The following is a 26,263-nucleotide window of genomic DNA, read 5'->3' on the forward strand; positions in this document are numbered from 1 at the left end:
AGATGCAGGCATGTCGCTGTGTGTTAACTTGACTGTGTGTTGTTTGCATTAAGCTGACTAGCATTTGGCAGATGACAGCGTGCAGCACAAGGTCAGAACCCGCATCGATTCTCAAACGAGCACACAGGGTGATGCCAAGGACATGCGCCGAAGCTGACGTAGAAAGTGTTTTTCATGGAAGCTGTCTGGTGTGTGTTTGTGGCTAGCAGCTGTGGGTGAATGCAGGTGTGAGTGTTTTGTTTGACCGACGCCCATCACCTGCCTACTGAAAAAACAGGACACAGCTGACAGTGGCTTTCGTCCGTCCGTCATCGTCCTCTTGTCGTTAGGAAGACAGTGGATGAGTGAGTAGAGCAGCATCAGGGTGTTGCGGAGGGCAAAATAAGCGACTGAGAGGCAAATGAGCCTCAGCGCAGCCATGTATACTCAGAAAGCAAATCACAAAGTGTTCCTCTTTGTTGTTTTAGCCTGTCCTGTGACAGACTCGCAGTCTCCATTTTTGTCTCCAAGTGAGTCCCTGAAGCAGCAGCAGCAACAAGGGCTGACGGCCAACAACCCTCCTCCTTAACACAACCCCCAAACCCCCAAACTGCCTAGCCGTTTGTCTAGTTTGTCCATGATAATCTCCACTCGTCGGTTTGTCTGTAGTCCTTCTATAACTGCCCCTGTCAACCCCCTCAGCAAAACTCTCAACAAATAAGTTAAACATTACAAAAATAAGGATCAATGACAAACTAAATATGACTGTGAGGGAGCGAATCAGGAACTGAAAGATGCTCTCTACTTGAGAAGAAACAAACAGACTGTAGCTTTATAGGAAATCCCATGCCTAATCTACTGATGTCCACTAAGGTGGCAAAAAAAAATAAAGGATCGGATGACCTTTGACCTCTCGGGCAATCAGTCTGTGTCTGTTGAATAGCAGTAGGAGGCTGGGATGGTTAAAGGAGATGAAGGAACTAAACAAGTCCTCCCTACTCCCTCTTTTCTTTAGCCGATCAGGAGTACGGGGCATTTTTTGTCTATCAGCAGTTCCCTCTGTGCCTCCGCCTCCATCACCGGCACGTGTGAATCTCCACCATTTTACGGCACTGTTTGCATTTGACGTAACAGCACCAGTGGAACTTACAGCTGCACCTGTCCACCACCTCCACCTCCTGTGTCTGGAAGCCACGGCCGCAGCACATCAGCTCACAGCCGTCGATGGCCTTGGATGTTCGGTTACAATGGCGACCCACCGTGCCCAGCATCCCTGGCGTGCGTGGATCGTAATCGCAGAAATCTGGACTTGGTTCCAGGTAGACCAGGTCTTCATCCGTGTGAGGTTTGAACTGGGAATTGCGAGGAACAAGGACTTTGGTTGTGCCCACCTTCCGCTGCTCTACCTCGGTAGCGCCGTCAAACTTCTCCTTGATGATGTTGCCCACCTTGCGAAATGGTGGCATGGCTTTCCAGCAGGTCTTCACCTCACAGGAGCCTGAGACGCCGTGGCATTTGCACTCCACACGCATGTGAGACAGGATGGCCTGCAAGGATTCCAAAGAACATTTGGTTTGCTGAAACAGCTTTAAAAGCAGCAGATCTGGATGCCAACATCTGTTTCTATAACGCTGAATTTGCTCTCAGTAACACCTAAAACAAAAATGGAGCTTTGACTCATATTTCTATTAAATGACTTGATACCTGACTTTGCATTTGTCTCAAATAATTTGTGTTGTCTTTTAGTTTTCTCACATTTTTTTAGATCTCTTTTCAGTAACTTCATATTTAATTTGGACTTATGTTAAATGACTGAAGACCAGACTTGATGTTTCTTTTTAAAAGAAACTTGACTGAAAATTAATGCAGTGCCACCCTACAAAAGGGCAAATCGAATTACTAGAGACTTGATTCGAGGGTTTATCTCTTATAATTTGGGGCTTAACTTTCTATTTGGTTATGCTCACTTGGACTTTTCTCGAATGGCTGGACTAGACTACTAACATCAACAACATTAAACTTAAAGAACTTGTGACATGATTTGAGAACTCTGGGTTTGACTTTCTAGGCTGACTTGAGAATTGACATTGACTTGTCACATATGGTGTGACACTTGGACTTGTCTTAAATAACTTGATCACAACTTGGCTTAAGCCTGTTTTTAACGTATATAATCCTGACTAGTTTTTTTTTTTTTAACTGAAGGACTAAAAACCTTTCAACTAAAAAAACACTCAATTTAAACTTATTCTCAAGAAGTTAAAACCTGACCTAGATGGACTTGTCTCAAATGACTTAAGATTTGACTGTAATGGACATCAAACCCCTACAAAAGGTAAAAACTACTTTTTAAAATATCTTGATCCTTTGAATGGCTGGAGACTTGACTTGGGAATGTGTCTTATAACTTGAGGCTTCTCATCTACTTGAGAGTTGACCTTGGATCTTCTGTAAATAAATTCAAGGTTTCAAGCTTTTCTTCAAGCTTTTTTTTTTTTTGTTATCTTGAATGACTTGATTGTTTCAAATAATTTGAACATAAGCCACGGCTCTTTATCAACAGCAGTGGATTACCTTTCTGCCGGCCTCGTTGTTGTGCAGGTTCATGAGAGCCCGACTGGAGGACTGGCCTTTACTCCTCTCCCTCACATCGACAAAGGACTGAGAGAAGGCCACTCCATATGCAATGTTATCGCTGCAGCCTGACCACTGGAACCCTAATAAAGGATATTAATACAGAGACAAGAAACGGTCATTGTAAGGCTTTTAAATGTTGCACTGATACTATACCACAAGCTATTTTTCAGTCAGGTTTTATTCTTCATAAACTTATAATTTAATGTGGAAATGTGTGTGGGGTGGTTTTAAAATGTCATCATTAACAGTCTCACAGTTATGTCTGCTTGGAAAACAATTTTCATATTATATAGTCTTATTTCTGCATTAAACTGTACAGGATCAGTTGGCCCTTGTGTTTCCTTTTCTGAGTGTGTGTTTGTGTGAAAGAGTGAGAGAGACCTACCCTCTGGACTGACTCCATGTACATTGTGGTCACAACCACATTTTTCCAGCTCCCCGCTGCTGCAGGCCCTCGTGACCGCAAACGCCACACTGGCTGCTGAGATGGCATACACAAAGGCTGCTTCACGGGTGCCTAACACACAAGCATAAACACAAGCACACAGTCACATTGTGTCATTATGCAAATGAAAAGAGCTTGTACTTCTGAATGATCAGATAAAGTGTATGTGTGTGTGTATACACACAAAAGTGTGTTAAAATCTAAAGAATTGGGCCCAGACATTAATACGCTGGAGCCAATAGAAATGGAAACAAGCTCAAACATTTCACAGTATATAAAACATGATGAGTTATTTATGTTGCACTTTTGTAAATGCAGAACAGATAAACCTGTTTTAGCATTATAGACCAGCTTTAGTGTTGTCTGCCATTAAAGTGTCTTCTGGAATCGCTGCAGTGGATGATCTTACCTTGCGTGACCACTTTCCCAAACACAGGCATCGACTCCAGTGTGGAGCAGTTCCATCGACGGTTGCGAAACTGAAACTGACACTCATCTATAGCCAGCTGGGCTCCACGACGCACCGCATCCATCACCTCCACGCTCCGCTTACAGATCTGAACCTGTAGTGGACACACAGGAGCTGCGTCACCCACAAACGAAGAGCATGCAGCTAGAAAGTTTTTACTGTTCTGATCTAAGCTTAAAATTAGTGGCATGGATACTTTGAGAGGTGTGACAACAAAGGCAGCCGGAGGGGATATTTGTCTTTTAGGACTCACGTTAGCTAAAATGAGTCACTGGGTTGAACTTGTCAATTTTGTTGATGCTCTTGGGTCTTTTAGAGCATTCGTAATGGAATTATCTGGAAAATAATACAGTTTGCTGTGTTTTTCCACCTATCCAAGAAGCTTCCCCATCAGCATTTAATTAGTTTGTCACTTACACTGATAAGCAGGTCCATTTGTGCACTTCATGGATGTAGTATTCAACCCAGACTTGCTCCTCTAGCTAATGAATTAGCTCCCCACCCTCTCATCTGTTTATATAGTCATTTCTGAGTCCAAAACCAACATGGGCAAAAATATGAGTGCTTCAGAACAGATCCTCAAAAAACGGTTACGTTCATCTTTTAATTACGGTGTATTGTTACTACCTGTTTCGGCACTTCATGATGCTTATATGCTCAAACTTTCAGTATTAGCATAATACATTATAACACCTATGCTGCATGTGCTCTAATAATTTGGTTTGTTGGTATGCTGGTAGTTATGTAATACTTGTATTCTGTCAGAAACCAAAATACAAGACAAATTAAATTTGACCTGATGGAGGGGCCTCATGACAAGTAAGAGGATCATCAGAATTAAATTCCATTGTAAATTTTCCTGGAGGGAAAATGTCATTGTAATCAATCCGAAACTTGTCAAGAAAATTTCACCCCAACCACAAATGCCAACTTTGGGGTGGCGCCAGAGGAAAAGTCAGGGGATCAGCAAAGTCATGTCTGGGACCCGGGAATGTCTGTAGAAAATTATGTCCCAATATATCCAGTAGATGTGGAGATATTTCGCTGGATAATGAAACGTTTGGGATTACTGGTGGCACTACAGGAAATGTCTGGGGATCACCTGAGTCAATAGGAGTCAGGAATGTCAGTGTAAAAATCAATGGCAATGCAACCAGTAGTTAGTGAGACATATCAACATGCTAACTTTACTACCTCTAATTTCCATGAGCCTATGAGTTCCAACGATCATGGCAAAATTTTGTCCATATTGTTACCCATATGGTTTTCTTGAACATATGTAAACTTCTATATGTAGTTTTGTAAATGTATTCAGTTTTGTTTTGGATGACCTCTTGGATTTAATTTAGTAAATGGAGCCTATATGTTGTTAGTGAGGCAGGACAGACCACAGGTAACCGCTCAGTGTGCACGGCTGTGCGTTCAACTCAGGTTGGAATTTTCCAAGTTGAGGATTACAATTTCCAAGCTTGGAGTGTCCAAGACTGACAATACCGAATGTAAACGATCAAGATGGCTTACCACGAGAAACCTTTTTTTTTCATGGCAGGCAATGCATAGAAATCAGCAAAGCTTAGCTGGATATGGAACAGAGGAGGACAAAACAACAGCTAGAAGTGGCTGGAACAAATAATATCACCACATATCTGTTTAAAATACCTGACAAAGCAGTAAACCAAATGCCATAAATGTTGCAAACAATGTCATAATGTAGCCTAGAAGCCTTTGATGTATTCTGTAGATGCTACCATATCGAGTAACATAGTAGCCTTAGCTTGTTGGGGTTGATGTACAAGTCAGGCCCCAGTTTCTGAATCTTCCAAGGACTCATCTATGAAGTGTTGTCCTCTCAAGAGGAAGCAGGCTGGTCTTGTTTCTGCTAACAACTGACATCAGAAAACCAACGAGCTAACAATCCTTAAAACCGCTTTATGTACACTTTTTTTTTTACGCTCAAATTCTTTGAATGTAGAACTTTTCAAGAATTAACAGCTTGGTTTTACTAGTCTACACTATCAAACCTTAAAAATGATTGATAGCAGTAGTTTATAAATTCTCAGTGATGAAAGTTGAAATTCCTTTGCAGGTCCTTCCATGAACATTTCAGGCTGGGTCCAAAAATGATTCAATCCCCCAGAGACCTCCATGTTAAAATGGCCAACTTTACAGCCTTAGGAAGCCATGCTTGTAGGCTGGTGCAATAAATATGTTTGCCCTGTATGGATAGTATTGCTCTTTATGTATATCCATACTGATATTGGAGTTTTGGGTGTGGACTGATGGACACTGATGGACAGCTCACCTTGACTGAATATAACTCTTTATAGTGAAAAACAAGTGCATTTGTAACTTCATAACTGACTTAGTAACTTATTACTACAGTTGAGTGGAGTACCTGTCTCTGGATCAGGCCTCGTAACCTCTCACACGTCTCCTCGTCCCTGATGCTCCCCACTGATGACAGCTTGGCGAGGTACCTAGTGGAAAAAACAACAAGGCTTCTTTAGTGAGCTCAAAAAAGCAATATTTCATTTTACAAATACACAGTAAATGGCCACAAGGTGGATTTGAACAGGGCTCTGCATTAAACTTTATGCTATATGGGTTGCTTGCTAAACTGGCTCCCTCCCCCTCCTAGATCATCATTCAGTGCAAATATGATACACAAAGAAATTTGTGAGTCTTGAACAAACATTTACTTGGAGCCTACAGGAGGATGCTGGTGAAGTAAGAAGAGTAAGGAGAGTCAGCCGTATGATGCAAGCAACAACTCGAGTATCCAGCCTGAACTAACTTGCAGACTTTCTTGAGCCATGCTCATCATTAATCATTCTTACAGTTGGGAAGCAGAGCTGCAAAAAGCTCCCGTGCCTTTGTGGGAATGTTTTGGATGAACATCCAAGTGTGAGGACATTGAGAGGAGGGAAAGTGGCTTATCACACAAACACACCACCTCCAGGCCAGACAGGTCAGGGAGATATACTGCACACACACACACACACACACACACACACACACACACACACACACACACACACACACACACACACACACACACACACACACACACACACAGTCTAAGATATATGAGAAAATGGCATCAGTCTGGATGCCCTGACCCTACCACTTCCACCTCAGCCTCATATCTCAAGTCATAGCTTCACCTTACAGAAATAGGCTTTCTCATAACTACCCAAGCTGTGTACTGTCTGCACCCCTCAGTGTCCCAAGACGTCATGTGCATGTACATGTTGAGTCTAAAATGTTTTGTTTTTCTAAAACAAACAGATGTGATCCTTAGCTGTTTTCATTTTCCCAAAAATGAAAAAAAAAAACAAGCACAGGTTAGAAATTGGTATCTAATAATGATTAATTTTATTTTGGTAAATTATTTAGGGAAAATGTGAAGGCTGAAGTTTAACTATTACACCTGCTTTTGTGAAATACAGCAAAATGGCAATTTTACAACAAGATTTTGCCGAAACAAAGACAGAAGAAAATAATAAAAAGAAAATAATAAATGAAGAATAATGTTTTATAAACAATGATAATGATACTAACACTTTTTCCTGAGTTCATATTTTATCTCTAATTTCAAGACACTTATGAATATCATTTTCATACAGTGTAGTGTCAGTGAATAAACTGGTGTATAAAAATATTAAAAATAAAAGTTGTATTCCATATGTACTTTTTGTTTGCTTTTTATGCTCATTTTTGCATCTTGCTGGAAATTGATTTCCAGCCTCATATCTGTGAGTAAATATCTGCAGAGGGAGATTCAGGAGGTGTTAATCAGCAATCACACAAGGCTACAGACCAGTTGGCAACCACCTTCAGTAGGGAAAAGTGAGTATTCTCCAACTGGTTGTGAGTGGTTTCTGGAGGTTGCTGTCACTCACTGCTATAGCTTCAGACACACAGGTCTAAAAACTGGTCCTCAAAAAAACTGTTATTAATGCATCAAAAGGCTTTGCTAAGACATGGAGGGATGCCAAACCGTGTTCTTTAGCAGGCGAAATCCAAAGAAGAGCTGAGTATTGATCTCTCAGTTCTCAGGAAACACTGGATTGTGATGTGTTCTGTGTGGCTTCACAGCATCAGTAAATATAGTAGTATATGTATTAACTCAAAATGCTCAAAAGCTGGCATACACTTTCAAATGTGGTATCATATCTAGATTTTGAAGTGAACACCCTGTTTTATCAGGCATCTTTCCACAGACCTGTGCTGGATTCTCAATCACATTTTGAAAGAAACACATGCACATTTGTTAAATGTAATTTATTTTCTTGCCACTTTTGGGGCAAAAAATGACCTTGAAAACTGAGGTTTTCAAGGTTTAATATAGTTAATGTTTGAAAGCATCTATTGTAACTTTTGGTCATTTCCAAAAGTTAGTAAAAAGGAGTCTAAATCTGAGATTAAAAAAAGAAAGCTTAGAAGCCAAAAAGTTGAAATAATGGGCTGTGACTAATTCTTTAACCACCTGTTGGTCTCACTGTAAGGTATTTCTGAAGGGAGAAAACGAGAGGGAAAAAAGAGCACTGCATATAGTTATATAGTCGTATAGCCATGTCTTTTTAGGAGACATGGCTGATTTTACTATGTAAGAAAGAATTCAGTAAATGGGCACTGGTCAGAGTTTGAATACCAAAATGTCCCTTAATAAAGGCAAATTCCAACAGAATTAACTTTTAGACTATTATTCTGTACAAGTAGACGTGTATTTCCTTCAGGTTCCCCCAGCTTCTTTTATGAGTCTTGAGTTATGAGTTCCCAGACCACACATACCTCTGTAAAGCCCTGCTTGCCCATCTCAATCAAGCCATGGCGCACAACCAGACTGCAAAGAATTCTTCTGTAAGATTACAGACCAAACTTTAATATAACACAAAGCCAGCTGAAGTTCTTTACACTGGCTAAGGCTATAGGTCGTTTAATAAAGTTGGCTCGTAGCCACTGCTCAACTCTTTTAACCTCTTAACATCCACCAGATCACTGGAGACCTTACTAAGATTAGTTTTCTTTAAGTCATATGCTAAATAAGTAAAAAAGCTGAAATCGCATGCATTCCTTTTGGCATTACAGCTTCCCTGTTTGGGTGTAGTGACGAGCGTTCTATAAAAAGGGTGGATGCTAACGTTACCAAAACACTAGCCCTGACTCTAGATGGGACACAATGACCTGGTGGATGTAACACGTGTTAATGGGGCAGTATTACGATGCCGTCCTTCTTGAGGTCAAACAGCTCCTCCTCCCCCTTCACCCTCTTCATCGCCACCTCTCAACAGCTGAGATAATGTCTTCCTCTCTCTTTCTCTCTGTCTGTTCCATGGACTTTTTCTCTTCCCATCCAGACAGCGTCTGGATTAAACACTCATCACTGTGATAACCCTACTCTCTGCCACTCTGCCACCTCTTAGCCGCATCTGCTCACATCCTCCCAAACGATTGACATCATGCGCTCAGAAAGTTAAAGCACCTCCATGCTGACCTTCAACAGAAAGTCTGCACTATTCTCTCATGTCGTGGACAACAAGCATTGTGGCTGAAATTAGCACTGATCAGCACTTCTGTGTTAACGATGGAATATGTAAAAATTTGAAATGGTTACAATTAACTCTATGAAATGTATCACATTTTAGTGTATTGCAGAAGTAACATGCTCTGATAAATAGTGACTTGCATGTTGGCTTGGACAACATGCAGCATTAAGCAACTACGGAGCCACAGAAGGTCTGAGCTGGAAAGAGAAAGTGTGGCTATTCATTTGTTGAGTCAGAAAAAGTGTGGGCAATGCGGAGGTGCTGTAAACTTGCATTCTTCCTAATGACTAGCAAGTGGGGAATTTCTCTTATTGCAAACACAAGTCATGCATGAAAGTCTTTATGAAAATGACCCCCATTCCTTCACAATTTATCACCTCATTTATTTTCAAATGTGTTCAGGGCTTCTGTGGCTACTTTCAAGTACTCTTTACAGGTTTGTTTGTTGCATTGTGATTTAATTTAGAGTAGACTAGATGATAAAGGAAGATGCTTCAAAAGACCTAAAGACTTCAAAATGAATGTTGAGTTAATCATTTAACAATAAACCGTCATTTTATAAAATATTTGTCTTTTTGAAGCCAAACTGAATCCATGTAAAACCCTGAACTTGAACCTTTAACAAAGGACACTAAAACCTGACATTTGCAGACCTCATTATTTAGTGACATCATCATTAAACAACATGAGAGTGTGAAGGATCATGAACAGTAATCAACAAACAGGTAATCAGAGGAGACATCATGTATGCATTTCACTGAAATGTTTATCTGTGATGTGCTAACATGTAATTTGGTGGAAAGAGGACTCGGATGTTTTGTGAATTGTACACAGTGTAGAAATGTCAACAAGCAATACAAATGAAAAGTGTAACAAGCAACAAGTACTGGAAGAATATAAATGGCTTACTGTCTGGACAAGATACATATTTATCATTATTATTAGAACATATTGGCTCAAAGTAAATTCCCAGCATATGTGGATTTGCACAACTCCAATCTGAACGACCTCCAACCTTTCTAATCAAGGCGCGTAAGTCAAAACACCTGTGTGCACACGCAGTGCCAAATCATATTTTATAAGTCACTCAGAGGTTTGGGTTTGTAAAAGGAAAATATCTACAAACTACAGCTACCAGAGTAATGTTTTTAATCAGAAAAAAAAGAGTACGAGGTATTTTACAAGACAGAGTACAATTAAATCCAATACATTCAAAGAAATGTACAATGTAGCGTACGTTTAAACGATAGCGCTGAAGACAAAGACACAAAGTCAGCAAATTGTATCACTAATCTGAGCCATGCGTGGTCCACCTGGGTCTTAGATCTGACGTCAATAAAGCTGAACAGTGTTGGGATCTTGAGCAATGCTGACAATGTGGAGCTGCTTTGGTAATCGTGTGTTCAGAGGGATTCATGCGGTAAGTAATACAAGCCACTCCAACCACAAGCTCTGGTGTCATACTATTAACTCACCATGCAACAAGTCACACTCCTGATTGGCTGTACTAAAATGTGCAAGTGTGTATTTTATTGATTATAAATGTAACTTCTGATTCCTCTTTGAAAGGTTAATGCTGTTGCAGAAACTGGGAAAGAACAGAAGTCCCCATTGAGCAAAAGTGGCTGAAAAGACATGAAACACGACTTTGCCAGTTGTTTGAATAATGTTGAGATTTGGTTAAAAAGTGAACGGTGCAAACATGACAGTTTTCCTTTAACTCTTCAGAGACAACAGTGCGAACCACGGCGCCCGCGTGTGAGAACAATAACTTTGGATTTGCCTGAAACCTGTAAAGATAAGGTCACCCTTCCTAGTCCAGCTAGGAAACTAGCAAAGTAAGTACACCCTTACTGCTTCTGTAGGAAGTAAGAGGGTAAGTAGCAGCCAGGTGCTTTTTGCAGTTTCCTGGTCTTGAACATTGAGATGTGTGTTAACACACAAACCACAGTCCTCTCAGGAGTGGATGTCGCCCCAAGATCAGACTGCGCAACGTTCATAGAAATTACAGAAAAACCCAAACAGACCAGAAAATCTGCAACAGAATGAAAAACCCAGTCAAAGTGTGGACATCAGCCTGACTGAGATGCTGTGGTGGGATCTTATGAGAGCTGTGCGTGAATGAATGTCAGCAAACCTCAATGAACGGAAGCACCCCTCTAAAGAAGAGTGAGCCAAAATCCCTCCACAATTATCAGAGACTGATGATGATGAAATGATGACTTCAAGTTATTGCTGCTAAAGGTGGTTCTTTGTGCAAATTCTTTAAATTTAGCCTGGAAATGTTTTGCTCAGGTAAATCCGCACGGTTTCAAGGGAGCCCTGGACCTCACGGTCGACCCTCTAGCTCTCTGTGAGGTACATCCTCTGATCATTTTCAACAGGTCCTGCCCCTCATCTCCCTCCCTCCATCTGAACTGGATCGAGTCCACTTCAACTCTTCTCTCTGATTTGCTCGATTGCAGTTGCACGGCTCTCATCAAAGACATGTGGGGCTTTTGATCTGTCTTTGTTTTCTAGCATAGCCTTGGGCATGGTGCTACGTTTGGGTCAAGGCATCCAGCTGGGAGACCGTCAGTCAGCACGAAATAATCCCCCAAAACAAAAAAAGGCCCAAAATCGCAAAACAACTGACAGCAGCACCCACACAAAGAGACAGAAGCAGCTGGATGGCATCGCTCTGGCCTGACATTCACCCTGGAAACATTTAATAAACAATGGATAACTTGTTATTCAGGTAATTTCATAGATGTGTGTGTGTGCGTGGGAAAGCTAGTTGAAGGCCTTGGGTGTGTGCGTGAGTCCTCTCCCACTTTATCTGTTCATTTTGCAGTGTATACACTTCACTTCCCAGAGATGAGGTTAACAAAACACCTCTACAGAGGAGTCAACCCGTAGAAGGACAGAACACTACACACACACACACACACACACACACACACACACACACACACACCATCATCCCGGTTTCTCCCCCTCTTCTCCCTCTGTCTCTCGGGTCTCTGGTGCTTGCGTGCCTAAATCTCAGAAGCCTAAGCCCAGTGGAGCCAATGGTGCTGTGAAGGCTGCGACGTGTAATGCAACACAAACACACAGCGGCCTGCGAACGCACCGCGCTTCAGGTGGAATGCTCCAGACCTTTCACCCTCCACCCCACGCTCATGAGAGGCTGAAACTGAAAATAACAGATAAATATAAACAGAGCGCCATCATAACTGCAGGTTTATTGCAGCTACATAAAAAAGAAATGAATATCATTCAAAAACTCCTGTTTGTATTTCTATAACAATATGAGCCCTGTGTCACCATCAGAGATGGGCAGTAACGCGTTACTGTAATCCCATTACTTTTTTCAAGTAATGAGTAAAGTAAGGGATTACTATTGCAAAAAAGTAATTAGATTACTGTTACTTTCCTTAAGCACGCCGTGATTCTGTTTGTGAGAGTGTCTCATGACAATGATGTACGAGCGTGCGACGCCCGTGGCAGCAACAGACGTGTGCAGATCAACAATGGATAACATGACATTACTTTGACTCTGTAAAAAGTGACAAAAACATTAGCGTGCGCTGTTCACTCTGCGTGGGAAGAAAACTTTTTTTACAGCGAAAAATTTAACTTGAAATCTGAGCGAGCACCGAGCACGCTGCCACGGGAATGTGACATTCACTGAGAAACCCCCGGATCCTCCCACTGACATGACCACTGTGGCACCGGGCAAACCTCCACCCGCCCCACTCCTGCTAAACAGGTGACAAGATTTAAGAGACAGGACTTAGTCCTGCTAAATCTTTGATTTTATTTATTTTCTGCTGTATTTTGCCCTTATTTTATTTGAAAGAGTGAATGTAAACATAAAGAATTATTTTATTTTATATGCTGGAATATGCAGAAAAGAGGTTCAAATGTTAAACACATTTCTTCAAGACAACGACTGTTGCATATAATTAAAATTTTGCAATGTGCGTAAAATTCAAACTAATAAAACAAGTTTTAAAAAGAGGCTTTCCATTTGTTTCAGTTTTGTATGATGCATTATGCAGAAAAAATAGAATTGGGCTGAAAGGTCTTTTGCTTTATTGCGTATTCAGGTTGTGTATCATGTTTTTAAAAGTAACTTAGTAATAAGTAACTAATTAGTTTTGAAAATAAGTAATCAGTAAAGTAATGGGATTACTTTTTTGGAGAAGTAATCAGTAATAAGTAACTATTTACTTTTTTCAAGTAACTTGAACAACACTGGTGGCCATTAATAAAGCTTTTTCATATAACTCATTTATAAAATGATAACATTTTGTCAGGTGTATTAAAGTACTCTAAGCTCAAATATAATATCTGGTCAAACACCCACGACACTCCTGGTTCGAAGCTGTAAAAAGTCTGTGATTTAAGATGTTGCACTAAAACCAGACAGAGTTATTTTTGAACCCATGTAGGTTCAGGGGTAGAGACTAAGTTCAGTTAATGTTCATCTTTTTTAGCAGAATACTGTTTGCAACACCCACAAACTGAAAAGCAAAACTTCATCTCAGATGTGAGATAGATATATTTTGTACCAAAACTACCATCATGCTTTCAAGGGCACACACACAAACAAACACACACACACCCTACACCAATGCCACCAGGAAGTACCCGAGTGCAAACCAGGATATGTTGGTACGTATGAACCTTGTTGGTACAGACTGTAGTGGCTATATGAGATATCAGTACAGACAAATGATCAGAATCAGCAAGTACCTTGAAGAGAACCAGCTGAGGTAAACTAAGTGCAAATGTACAGAGGAGAGCTGCTATTTAGACTTTCTCTCTTCTTTGCTCTCTTCCTGTATCAAATATATAGATTAGAAAGAGAGAGAGGGGAATGTAGAATGACCAGTTAACCTAACCCTTCTGACTGTAAGTCTTTGGACTGCAGGAAGGAGCCAGAGTACCTGGACAGAGTGCACAGAAACACCCCTGCTCGGTGCTAGATTTGACCTCTCTTCTTTCAAAAGTCTCTCTTCTCACCACAAAAATAAAAAGAGGGCCAAAAGGAAGAGAACCTGCAGACAAGAGAGAGCTGGGGTAGAAGCTGTGATCTGTGCTTCAGTCAGTCTCTTCACACAAAATGACACAAATGCTTCCAAACTGCAGCACACTCTCTGCACCGCCATCGTCTCCAGTGTGTATTTATATGAAAATATCCTCATGTTTGACTTTCCAGTACTGAACACACAGCAGAGGTACACAGTGACCAGTAAATATAGAATAAATGGGAAGTGCAAGGAGGAGCGCTGCAAGAAAAGAGTCTTTTCTGCCGAGGGACTGTGTGCTTGTTTTACAAGAGCTGAGACAAGCCTGCTACCAGTTACAGTCAACATGCACTGACGGTCATTTTTCAGCAGCGCAGTAAAAGCAAATGAAATAATAAACTTTTACAATGAGCACTGCTGGTGGAGAACATGAGGGCAGTATACATTCAAAAACAAGTGGCCCCAGCTAACCCTCAGTGTGCCCTCTGCAGTGTTTCACACAGCATGTAAAGCAGATACTGACCTGTAGAGGGCACTATTCTCTCAGTTTGGCTTAAGCCACCTTCCTACACTGAGCATCAACACAGAACTAAACTCTCCAGCTTCTAAACTTCCTGATGGCTTTACGCTGCTGTGAACAGCCAGTGTTGTACATGTGCCTGTACAAATTAGTATTTGGAAAACACTCTGGCAGTGGCAGAGGCTTCTTGTCCACATATCCATCTGTAATAGGGTTACAGCTGACCTTATATGGAAGTGCAAAAATGATTGACCCATGACGGATAACATTTAAGAATCCCTAATGAAGGTGTCAGTGTATGCCACATGGAGATAATCAAGATATCCAAACATTTTCTGTCTCCAAATATGTGCATTATAAACGATATAAATACTTTATATCCAGCGTGCGAAGGAACCTGAATAATCCACTTTGTCAAATCGACGCAATGACGTTGCGCTTGCAGTGTTTTATAACCCAGTCTTCCAGAAACCACATTCATGCTGACTGGATTTGCAGCAGGCGTTTTTACACCACGATCAGTAAAAATAACTTTTTTTAAAAATTTTATTTTATTTTGTTATTTGAGTGTTTCCAAGTGGCAACACTGGTGCCAAAAACAGCAGTTCCTCCAATAGGCACTTGACATTGGGATCCTAAAGCTTCAGTGCAGATTCTGAGGCTGCATATGGCTTGCTGTGTGGTACAAACTGTGCCTCAGTTTTGGTGAATGAAGTTATATTATTTTAGTAGTTTTTTTAGCACCGTTCAGCAGGTGTCTGCACTGTATGACTGCAGCTTGAAACTGCTTAAAAGCAGAACTTCAGTGAGTACATCTGCATGACATTTCTATTTCACATTTGAAGCCAGCCTGTTGCTTTTTGATTCAAACCAGCGGATGGCCAAAATTGCCAAGCGTGTATAGCCCAAAGAAAAGAAGAAAAATGACATCTGAGTGCAGCGAATGGCTTCACAGTAAGTATTCTGATCACTTCACTCCACCTACACACAGGTTTACTTCTTTATTAGATATGTTCTTATTATATATTTAAAAAATATTATATCTGTTAACCCAGGGTAATGGGTAAGACATGTTTATCTCAAGTTAAAAAGAAAATATATAAACTTAAAAAAAAAAGCCTTAAATGTAAATATGTGTTAGGAATGGCAGAATGTAAAATGTTTTGGGATAGCACAACATTTGCTCAATTATATATGCAGTTAATGCTTTTTCTTCACCCCTCTTTTATTATATAATCTAATTAAGCAGGATCATCTCTGCATTTATAAAGCAAAGCATCGTTCGGAAATGGGCTTAAAACAAAGAGAAGCAAAAAGTTAAAAGTAGAAGCACCTCATCACTAAAAAAGACCCGCAAAATTAGTTTTTGTGTTTGTGTTTTTGTTGTTTTCTTATGAGCCCTCATCGCATGCATGATCTCTCCCTCTCTGCATGTCAACACCGCTGACATGCAGTAGCTGGTTTAAGAAGCTGGTGTCGGCGTTGTTTGGTGGATGTGTCGGGTGTTGTATTCATTTGAGACATAATACTCAAAACGTCCTTGTGACACCCGCACAAAAAATAAAAGTAGGGGAGAGAGACAGTACCTTCAGCGGAAAGAATGAGAGATAAGGAGGGGAGGATGGAAAAAAGCTCAGAGGGAATCGTTTAAGGTCAGACGGTGAAGGCAAGAGAAGGAAAAGTGGCTGTGAGGCAGGGAGATGGTTAAGTGATAAAAGATTAAAATGTTAAAAGGTGAGAGGTCAAACAGTCTGATGAGTTCAATTAATGCACAGTCTACAGTTTGCTCTGCAGCTGTGTGTGTGTGTGTGTGTCTGCGCGCCTCTACGTTTGTCTTGGTGTATTTATATGCTGCTGGCTCCACTAGAGCTGCTCATTTCCCCCTAAAAATAACATGCTCTGCCAACCCCACAACCCTCACACACTTGCACACAAAAACACATTTTCACACACGTTTGGAGAAAGAAGCAGTAAAAGCCATGAAATTAACCTCCTGCCTGGTAGCCTCAAAAGGCTACGAGCCAATTACTGTGTGTGTGTGTGTGTGTGTGTGTGTGTGTGTGTGTGTGTGTGTGTGTGTGTGTGTGTGTGTGTGTGTGTGTTCGTGTGTGTGCGGGAAACAATAGCTGTGAACAGCTGATTATTTCTAAATGCAGGACTTGGCCGTGTCTGATTCCTGCGACATGTACCTGTGGCCGTTTCTGTGTTTAGGTAACATTAGCCAGCTAACTGGATGGTTTTGTGTAGCTGGGTTTGGTAGGACAAAGATGATAGGCATGCATGATGATATCAGCTTGTGAGCAAGCAAGTCTCTATTTGTCGGTCAAAATTCTCTCATTCGGGTGATAAAGCTAGTAGTCAAAGTATGCTGCTGTCAATTTCCTTAAAAGCTGACAAATAGAGGCAGAAAAAAAATTGGTGGATGGTACATTTAAAAAATCATCTTCTTTAATAAGCCAAGACATAAGCTAACATGGGCTAGAAAGAGCCAGATGTGGCTAGAATGTACATAGAAGAAAAGCGATCAATAATCTGACTGCAGCTATTATAACCCCAAGATATACAATCATCTTCCATTTATCCAATTCAGAGTGGGAAGGCGGCCTTATGGTAGGAAGTCATTGGACACTTAGTTTGGATCCCCTTTGCTTTCAGTCTTAATTTTTCAGGGTACATTTTCAGCAGATTGCTCATCAGAGATTTTGGTCCATGTTGTCATGACAGCATGGATGTGATTTGACCTTTGTGACAGGGTGTATTGTCCTGCTGGAAGCAGCTGCCAGAAAGAGTGTACACTGTGGTTATAAAGGGATGGACATGGTCAGCAACAATACTCAGGCAGGCTCATCTGGTACTGAGGTGTCCAAAGTGTGCCAAGAAAATATCCTCCACACCATTACACCACCTGAGATCCTCCAGGATGGATCCATGCTGTCACGTTGTTTGGTCCATTTTCCAGTTTTTCCAGTCTGCTGTTGTCTGACTTTGCCCTCAGTTTCTGGTTCTTAGCTGACAGGAATTGCAACTTGTGTGGTCTTCTGTTGCTGTAGCTCATCTGCATCGACGTTCGCCGTTGTGTGTTACCAGGTGCTGTTTTGCATAGCCTGGTTATAACGAGTGGTTATTCAGTTAGTGTTGCATTCCTATCAGCTTGAAGCAGCCGGACCATTCTCCTTTGACTTCTGGCATCAACAAAGAAACTTCACCAGAAGAACTGCTGCTCACCAGTTATTTTCTCTTTTGTGGTCCTGGAGATGGTAAGATTGCAAAATTCCAGGTTCTGAAATACTCAGAGCAGCCCACCTGGCACTAACAGCCATGTCATGCTCAAAGTCACTTATATCACCTTTCTTGCCCATTCAGATGCTCATTTCAACATCAGCAGGTCATCTTGGCCACGCCTGAATGCACTGAGTTTCTACCATGTTGATTTGATTAGATATCTGAGGTAACAACCAGTTGTACCAGTGTACCTAACAAACTGGAATAAAGAGGATAGAATAGGATTGTGTCCGAAGAGTTCAATTATTAATGCCTTTTCCCACAGTGTCAAAGACATTTTTATGATTATTTTTTTTTAATTTTCACATTCAGGTTGGATAGATAAGGAGATAAGCTGGCTTGTGAAAATGACATCCTTCATGCGGAGCAGGCAGGTTAGGACTTGCACCATTTACCGCTCCTGCTTACTGTTTACACAGTTAACACATGTGATGTGCACATAACCCAAGTATTGTACATAACACTGGATATATAAAGAAGTCCCCGTGCATGTGGTTAGCATGGTTCTTCTCACCTTTTCTGCTACCAAGTTAACACTACTCTATAGAATTACCTACTTTATACTTATACAGAGAATCCTATGAACAAGTGATTGCCTGCTCCGACTTAAAAAACGTTATATTCAGTTCAGTTTTAGTCCCCTTGCATGCTTTATATTGTGAGGTAAAGACCCCGCAGTAGTTTAGGGTCTCATGCATTTGTTTCAGGTCATCTTGAATAAAACATTAAGTCAGTTTTGTAAATTTTGATCTTTCTGAGTTTCTTGTCTTTGAGAAATCATTAGCTATGAGCTTTTTTACTGTCAATAAAATGAACATTAGTATCGTCTATTGTAACGCTACAATAAGATACTGAAGATACTCATTCTATTAACATGGGCACCATTTACAGTGTTGCCAGTTGTAGCAACAATGGAACAACTAACTTCACATTGTTTAAGAACACTTGTCTGCACCTATGACTGTCCTGCATCTGCGTACGGTTGAGATATTTTTTGGAGCATTTCCTATTCCTGCCTCACAGGAGCATCACAGACGCTGTAGTACAAAAGCAGAAATGCAGTCAGCTGTTCACACCACAGGACCCCCCAGACCTCCAAAAGCGTGTTATGTCTTCTAAACGCCCCGTGCACCTCTCTGTTGGTCAGCCAGGGCTGCTTGTCTTTTAGCGGTGCCGGCGTTTCCTCGTCAGCCCCCAGCAGGACCGGCTGTAATCTGGTTATCCCGTGGCTCCAAGTGTGCCACGATAATTGCACACACTCTGGTGACAAGAGGGCTCGAAATAACATGCCACTGATTTACCACATGTGCGAGCGTGTGAGAGAGAGAGAGTGCGCGTGTGAAAAGCAGTGTGAGGCGCCAGTGTGTACCGCAGGGCTTTCTCTGACTACTGATCAGCTGCCATCTCTTTATCACCTTACCATGCTCGTCCAGGACGCGCAGTACGCTAAAACCAACACTTTGCCCTGCTTTTAACTTCCATTCAAGACAATAAGAAGACACTGCTGAATCTGTCGCAGACAAATGTCAAGTAATCTTTTTGTTGCCACTGCAGTTATTAATTATTTTAAATCGTCCTTGGCGTCAGTTTAGCACGTTATCCTTACAATATTTGCAAACAATATTGCTCAATAACAATAATAACACACAGTCAGTTAAACTCCAGGGATATTGATTTGTCCACTTTGGAACAATAAACCAATGTCAATCCACTTAACCTGCTTTAGGGCAAATCATAGTGACGACAGATGCAAGGAGAGGCAGAGACAAGACAGCTCCCTCGTCTGATAGATCTTTCTCTTGTTTGCTTTTTGCTGGTGTCCCTGTCAGTGCTTGTAGCTTGATGTCAGGGATGATGTGTTAGGACCAGCAAGTTAGATTCAGGTTTGGGGAACCTGAGGACCAATCAGTGGCGTCAATATCTTCGTCATCCAGGAACTGCGTACACATACCGGCCACTTGAGGTCAGGGTTGTCCAGGGCCCACTACACCGACAGTGTGAGCATGGTCTCATCTGTGACGAGAACAGAGTGCCAGTGGCAGATCTGCCAGTTCTGGTGTTCTTGAGTGAGTCTTGCCGATTGATCTGCGCAGTGCTATGCTGTGAGCAACGGCCCCATCTGAGGATGCTGAACTCTTATGCCGCCTTCAGTGAGTCTGTTCCTGACAGTTTGAGTCTGCTCCTGTTTGCTGCACAAACAAATACCAGCCCTGCTATTGGGTTAACCCACCCTCTTTTCATCCAATGACCCATCTCCTGCTTTCTCCTCCATAGTCTTGACACTGTGTTGGGAGTCACAGCACACCTTTCTGCAACATCACGTGTAGAAGTGTCATCCTCGAGGATTTGCAGCTGAAATGGATCCACAGTGGTTTATGCTTCCTTACTGACTTCCCTGAAGTCTAACTGGCTTTGTCTGTCTATACTCTGATGATTGAGTGTTCCCTTATTATTTTTGCAGATGATCCTGTTAGAGGAAAAGTTAGAAGCTAACCAGGGATTTTATAAGTCATCATGAGCAGGACGGCGTCTATACAGCAACACCCACTCAAGTCAAAGGTATCAATAGAAGAAAAGCTAAGTGTGATCATCTGGTGGCCGTGGATTTCTGCACAAAATTCCATCTGGTTAGGACATTTCACTAAAAGCCAAAGCAGTAAAACTGATGGAGGAAAAGCGATGGACGTTTTGAGGTTACTAATTGGAAGATGGGTCGGAGACTCTGTCAGCTGGAAAGTGTCCTGGGAGGAGACAGGTGGCTAATTTCTGTGTTTACACTCTGTCAAACAACAATATCGGATTCTTTGCAGTTCGTTTGCGGTTGACAGTTGTAGCGCTGTTGCGCAATATTGAGACAATCACAAACCTTTGTTAGTACCCAGGTAAAAACAAAGCAAAAAACTAATTCCAAAATGGTCCTGTAATGTGAGCTGTATGCGCATACGTTATCTGATTAATCACATTCTTTTCATTGGTATTCGCTTTTTCTCGCTTTTGTCATCTCGATTATGGCCACAGTTTTAATTATGTAAATAAATGAGGTGGAGTTAAGTGAACGACTTGTCAGCAAACACTCTATACATCATGGCATGATTCTGCATGAGCTCTGGTTTTATTCCAGGGCAGAGCTGAGGCCGATGATAGTGCCTGTGCCTTTGAGGGCCTAGCTTTGGTTTATGGTATGAGGCAGCTGGAGCTTGACCTCCTCAGCCTGTGGTCTGCCTTACTTTATGGTGCTCAGGTGCACAAACATCCTGCATTAATGCATCTTTTTCCTGTATGCAGATCGGTTATTCACATCCAGATTACGTGTTTATACCAAGTGTAGATGGAGAATACATCTGTGTGTGTGTGTGTGTGTGTGTGTGTGTGTGTGTAGGTGTTTGTGTGTGTGTGCATGTGTGCATGCGTGTGCACATATGTAAGTGGCTCCCATTCCCCTGCACAGTGTAGTGTGGTAATTACTGAGCGTGTGCCACTGTTGGGGGACATGCCAGCTCACATACTCAAGTTCAAAAATCACAAAGACACACACACACACATACACACACACCCACAAGGCCAGGAGCAGCGGGCAGGCGCAGCAGAACCAGTTGGTGCAGGGTAAGAGGAAGCCGAGGAGGAGGAGGAGGGTGATGATAGACAAATTAATGAAAAGCAGCATTCAGATCCCTGCTTGTCAAACGGGACACTAAATGTGACTCAGCAGCCACAGAGATCTGGCGGATCACATCCTGGTGGATGGGCTAAAGGTGACACGGAGAGCTGCAGGTGAAGTAAACAAACAGCCCGGTTCAGGCTGCGGTTCAGCGTGATTTAAGAACAGCTGAGAGGCGTGACGAGCAGTTTAACCTCCTCGTCAGTCAGGATTTTAAGAGCTCTATACCGGAACACAGCCTCAGCATTCAGTGTGACTCTACTAGCCTTTATTGCTTCAACAGAAGTTGTAGTTCACTCAGTTATTTTGTAATATCAACTAACATGCACATTATTACTTTATAGGAATGGATTTGTTCTCGTAATTCATAAAAGTGAAAATGCCCAGAAGTTTACCAAAGGCTAATTTTAGCTAGATTTCATGATGTCATCCTTAGCTATGGAACAGAAACGAAACAGGCGTGTGTGTGCGTGTGTGTGTGTGTGTGTGTGTGAGTGCGTGTGTGTGTGTGCGTGTGTGAGTGCGTGTGTGTGTGTGTGTGCGTGTGTGAGTGCGTGTGTGTGTGTGTGAGTGCGTGTGTGTGTGTGTGTGTGCGTGTGTGTGTGTGTGTGCGTGTGTGTGTGTGTGTGTGTGTGTGTGTGTGTGTGAGTGCGTGTGTGTGTGTGTGTGTGTGTGTGTGTGTGTGTGAGTGCGTGTGTGTGTGTGTGTGTGTGTGTGTGTGTTCCAGGATTTCAGTTTAGGAGTATGACTCAGCATATTCCCGATCCTAATTATGTCATAGTGATAACATCAGGGTTATTTTGGCTTGGAGACAAAGCATTGTTATGTTATTATTATTATACATTATACTGAAGTGCCTTTGTTACAAACAGGGGCCAAGTAGTTTTAAAGGTGTGGGTATTTACTGGGCCGGAAGGGTCGACTGGTCTGATAACAACACTATCAAGTTGCATTATGGGCAACGTAGGATCAAGCTCATGAAGAGCTTAATTCTCAGGACAGAGTTAATTTCGGGGTATTCTAGATTTTGCCAATTCAATTTTTCTAAGAGTTTGGAACTGTTTGGAAGTGTATCAGTAAATCCTTGTAATGTCCCCTTAAACCCCTGATTTTCAGTGTTTCTATTTCCAGATTTCTATTGCCCGGTGCAGTAAGTCGAGTTATAAGACACATTAAAACGGTAGGCGCATATCCTTGGATTTAGTCTGCATCCCTTCTAGTATCTATTAAGACTAAGACTTTTGAATTATTGCATGATACGTGTTGATTATATTGAAATATATATATAATTTGAAACTAAAGGTCAAATATGCTCATTCAACTTCTGTTATGGTTTGTCTGCTTTTGAAGCATACTTCTATATATCTCGATATCTGAAGCTTCTCTACTGCTTTGGGCATTAAGTTTAAATAAAAACAAAAACTAAAAGTAGTGACTGGATTTAGATTTGGTCAAAGGAATAATCATGAGCTGCTAATATAACTCTATCAGCATGTCCCTTTCCTTTCCTCCCTCCTTTAAAGCCCAAACACTTCCCTCCAGGCTGTGGAATGTTTGCTTGAGTTCACACTTATTTAATTCATTCAGTTAAATTATTAACTAATAATTGAAGCTCATTTAAATCCCCCCTTTTTTAACAAATGTGAAGAAATCCACTGATTTGGCCAAAACAAACAGAACAAAAACCAGTAAACACAATATTGGGCAAAATAATGGTAATTACTTTTTGCCATTATTGAACAACACTAGTGGGCATCAGTCAGACTCTTCTTCCCTCAGCTTTGCAAAACCAAACACATTACAGCGTTAAACAACCACATCTGATTGATGAATCATTAGCCAGTGACCATACTGTTTTATTCTCCTATTTTGACTTTGCTTGTATTTTACAACATGAACAATGTGTAATATTTGGTCTTGAAATGTGCAGCTGACATCATAAACTCATCAGGAGAGTGTTTAACGAGGTCACAGATCAAGACACCTGAAGATAGTTTTACCACAGAGTTCTACACAACAGGACAGCGTTTTGCAACTACAGAAGTCGCCCCCTGCTGGCTTCACACAGAATACGTGTTCAAAACTCATGCCATGTCCATCTTCTGTATACAATTTATGGTTCCACACAAGTCAACTGACTACATCAAGACTACTGTATGTCAAAATCCTAGTATAAGTAAATAACATTGCATGCAACTCCCGTCTTCTGTCCAATCAGGTACAGTGGTAACCTGCTCTGTTACACAACAGGTGTAGTTATTGCATGTTTCAGAGCCACTGTACTAACAGCAATGCTGAAACTGCTTCTCATCCTCTGACCCTTGCTGAAGCGTGGAGGACTTTTCCTCAACAGTTTAATCCTGCAGAGCAGACTGGCAGCTCGGCAGCCTGCCTGTACATGCCTGCTGTGTGCTGCTGTCACCACGCCTTCAGCCCCAAACAGCACAATTACCCTGTACTCAGTGACAGAGTTCAAGGTAGGCAGTGCTGTTTGGCAGGGCTTTAATTTAACTTACTCTGATGAATCTGTCAGCAATATCAGTCAGGCCGTCTGCAGCACCAGCCTGACGTAAACACAGAAGGCTACTATAACTCTCCCTACTATGAGGAAATAAAAATACAAATCGTCAAGTGAGTAACCACAGTTTGAGAATACTGTAGTTATTAGTTACTACATAGCTCTCTGTCAGCTCGACTTCATATCAACAGAGCCTCGATTCTATGGAAGAAGGGGGGGAAATGAAACAGTCCCCCTGAATGATGAGCACTGCTTGTAAATTTGCTAAAGGTGAGTGGAATGAATGGCAGTAGAAAATGGAGCGGAGCCTGCAGAGGAATGCAGAAACCCACCTATCCACCTCCCACAGGCTGCCTTCAGAGCAGGCACACACACGCGACCCAACCGACCGGCCCCCAGAAGAAGAGGTGGCACGGTGCGCTTCGGCTACAGCGTCGGGCTGTGTGTTACACCTTTTGAAAACAAATGCATGATACTGATGTTTTGCTTTTAGTGACCTCACTGAACTTCTTATCTTTAGTCACGCACCCATACCATTAGTGTTTGTTTGCAAAATTGAAGTTGCTATTTTATTTCACTCATTTAAAAAGGTTTAAAAGGGAGTACTTTAGTTCAAATAAAAACCTGCTGTTTCTCTACAAGTTAAAGAAAGGGGACTTTTATTTGTATCTATATATGCATTTATTTATCTACTTCATGCCTGGTCTGGTTTCTCAGAGTAGGAGGAATTGTTCAGTTTTGCAAAAGAGAAAAAACATAATTCAAAAACTCCCTCCTAATTTGACTTTTTGCTGCTGATAAGAGCAGCACACAGGAGCCTCACATTGAGTTTGCCCACTTTTCTCTTGGGCTTTATGTTAACTTTTTTTAAACCAGTCAGTTAATTACGTTATGTAGACAAAAATCTTTAACTTTTTTGCGCAAAATGCAATTTATCGTCCAATCACTCCAAAACAAACAGCTGACCAAACTTTGGCTTTTCTTTGGGGGGGGGGGGGGGGGTAGCCATATTAGTAAGTTATTAAGTCTGAAAGAGAGAAAGTGAGAGAGAGACAGTGTGTGCCTGATGGTTAACCATTAACCTGTGCGCCCACTGAGCCGGGGTGGGGGGTTAGACGAAGATGATGTGTAGATGAGGAGGAAAACAGGAGCACAGGTGAAGTACAAGAGCGGAAATTTGTGGATTCTGGTTTAGAAATGTGAACGTCCAACTTACAGCCAGTTACTCGCGTTGGCCGAGAGAAGCGCGCAGCAGAGCATCAGGACGCACCGAAAAACATATTCCTCGGTCATCTCGAGAGGGAAGGAGGGGGGTCAGTGAGAGCCGAAATAATCCCGAGGTGGACAAGGGGGTCGTGCACAGCCTAGGCTGTTAATCCATCATCCCGCATCCAATGGGTCCTGCACCGGGGAAGACGCGCAGCTTCACGGTCCGTCTGCCCGGTTCTCCCGTCCCTCCTTCTGTCACTGCGCGCTCAGAAGGGACGGGGAGAGGGGCTCCAAAGGGATGCTTAAAAAAAAAGATCTAGTGCAGCTTTGGCTGAATCGACCCTTCTTCGGAATCAACTTGTTTGCTTTCCTTCTCTGCGCCGGGAGAGCGCGTGGAGGAGCAGTCAAGTTTAAAAGCCAAGATGAAGCAGCTCTCCGCCGGTTCTTCTTCCTCCCGCTGCTCTTCTTCACTTGAAGCTTTATCACCCGCTGCCGGCTGCCGCTCTCAGACAAGCGGGGCTCTCCTGTCAGCGTGCTGGGGAATCTCCGACCTTAGCCCGAGACATGCGCGCACACACACGTACACACACACGCGCGCGCGCATACACGCGGGTCCTCCTCACACACTGCCGTCTCCTTGAGCGTCTGGCAGAAGAGAGAGCGTGTGCACTGACTTTAGCTGAGGGGCGGCGCGAGGTTATAGAGGTACGGCAGAGAGATGGGAGTTTTTTTGCGGATGAAGGAGGCGGGTTTAATGCGCTGCTAAGGTACTATGGTGTGTGTGTGTTTTAGAGGTCTCCTGGGAGGATGCAATAGCACAGCCATTCACTAATGCCCTCCCCAGCCACCCTCCACTCCTGTCCAACACACACACACACACACACACACACACACACACACACACACACACACACACACACACACACACACACACACACCTCAAACCGCACGCACTTCTTGGCAGCGCCCCTCTCCCTGTCAC

General features: G+C 42.2%; 1 protein-coding gene across 2 annotated transcripts; it reads right to left on the minus strand.

The window, feature by feature from the left end:
• Positions 1 to 1,055: 1,055 nt before the first annotated feature.
• Positions 1,056 to 25,418, minus strand: wnt4 (wingless-type MMTV integration site family, member 4). 2 transcript variants are annotated; one of them, XM_085353737.1, is made up of 6 exons: positions 25,289 to 25,418; positions 5,926 to 6,007; positions 3,471 to 3,624; positions 3,002 to 3,133; positions 2,554 to 2,696; positions 1,056 to 1,526 (listed from the first exon to the last, which is right to left on the minus strand). In XM_085353737.1, exons 1-6 carry the CDS (start codon positions 25,363 to 25,365, stop codon positions 1,056 to 1,058), a joined length of 1,059 nt encoding a protein of 352 aa, XP_085209863.1. In that variant the 5' UTR covers positions 25,366 to 25,418. The 2 variants fall into 2 exon arrangements, with proteins under 2 accessions (XP_085209863.1, XP_085209864.1); XM_085353738.1 differs by lacking the exon at positions 25,289 to 25,418 and adding an exon at positions 9,265 to 9,284.
• Between the last annotated feature and the right edge of the window lie 845 nt (positions 25,419 to 26,263).

Source organism: Diplotaxodon limnothrissa, linkage group LG5, assembly GCF_057381915.1.
Source record: "Diplotaxodon limnothrissa isolate DT_005_m linkage group LG5, D_limnothrissa_male_GT1.1, whole genome shotgun sequence".
Taxonomy (NCBI): domain Eukaryota; kingdom Metazoa; phylum Chordata; class Actinopteri; order Cichliformes; family Cichlidae; genus Diplotaxodon; species Diplotaxodon limnothrissa.

Coding starts and splice junctions, on each gene's coding strand:
- wnt4 (XM_085353737.1), bottom strand. CDS start 25,365: ATGACCGAGGAATATGTTTTTCGGTGCGTCCTGATGCTCTGCTGCGCG. Junction 3,625..5,925: donor GAGGCCTGATCCAGAGACAG/GTACTCCACTCA, acceptor TGTCCACTACAG/GTTCAGATCTGTAAGCGGAG. Junction 1,527..2,553: donor ACAACGAGGCCGGCAGAAAG/GTAATCCACTGC, acceptor GAATCCTTGCAG/GCCATCCTGTCTCACATGCG.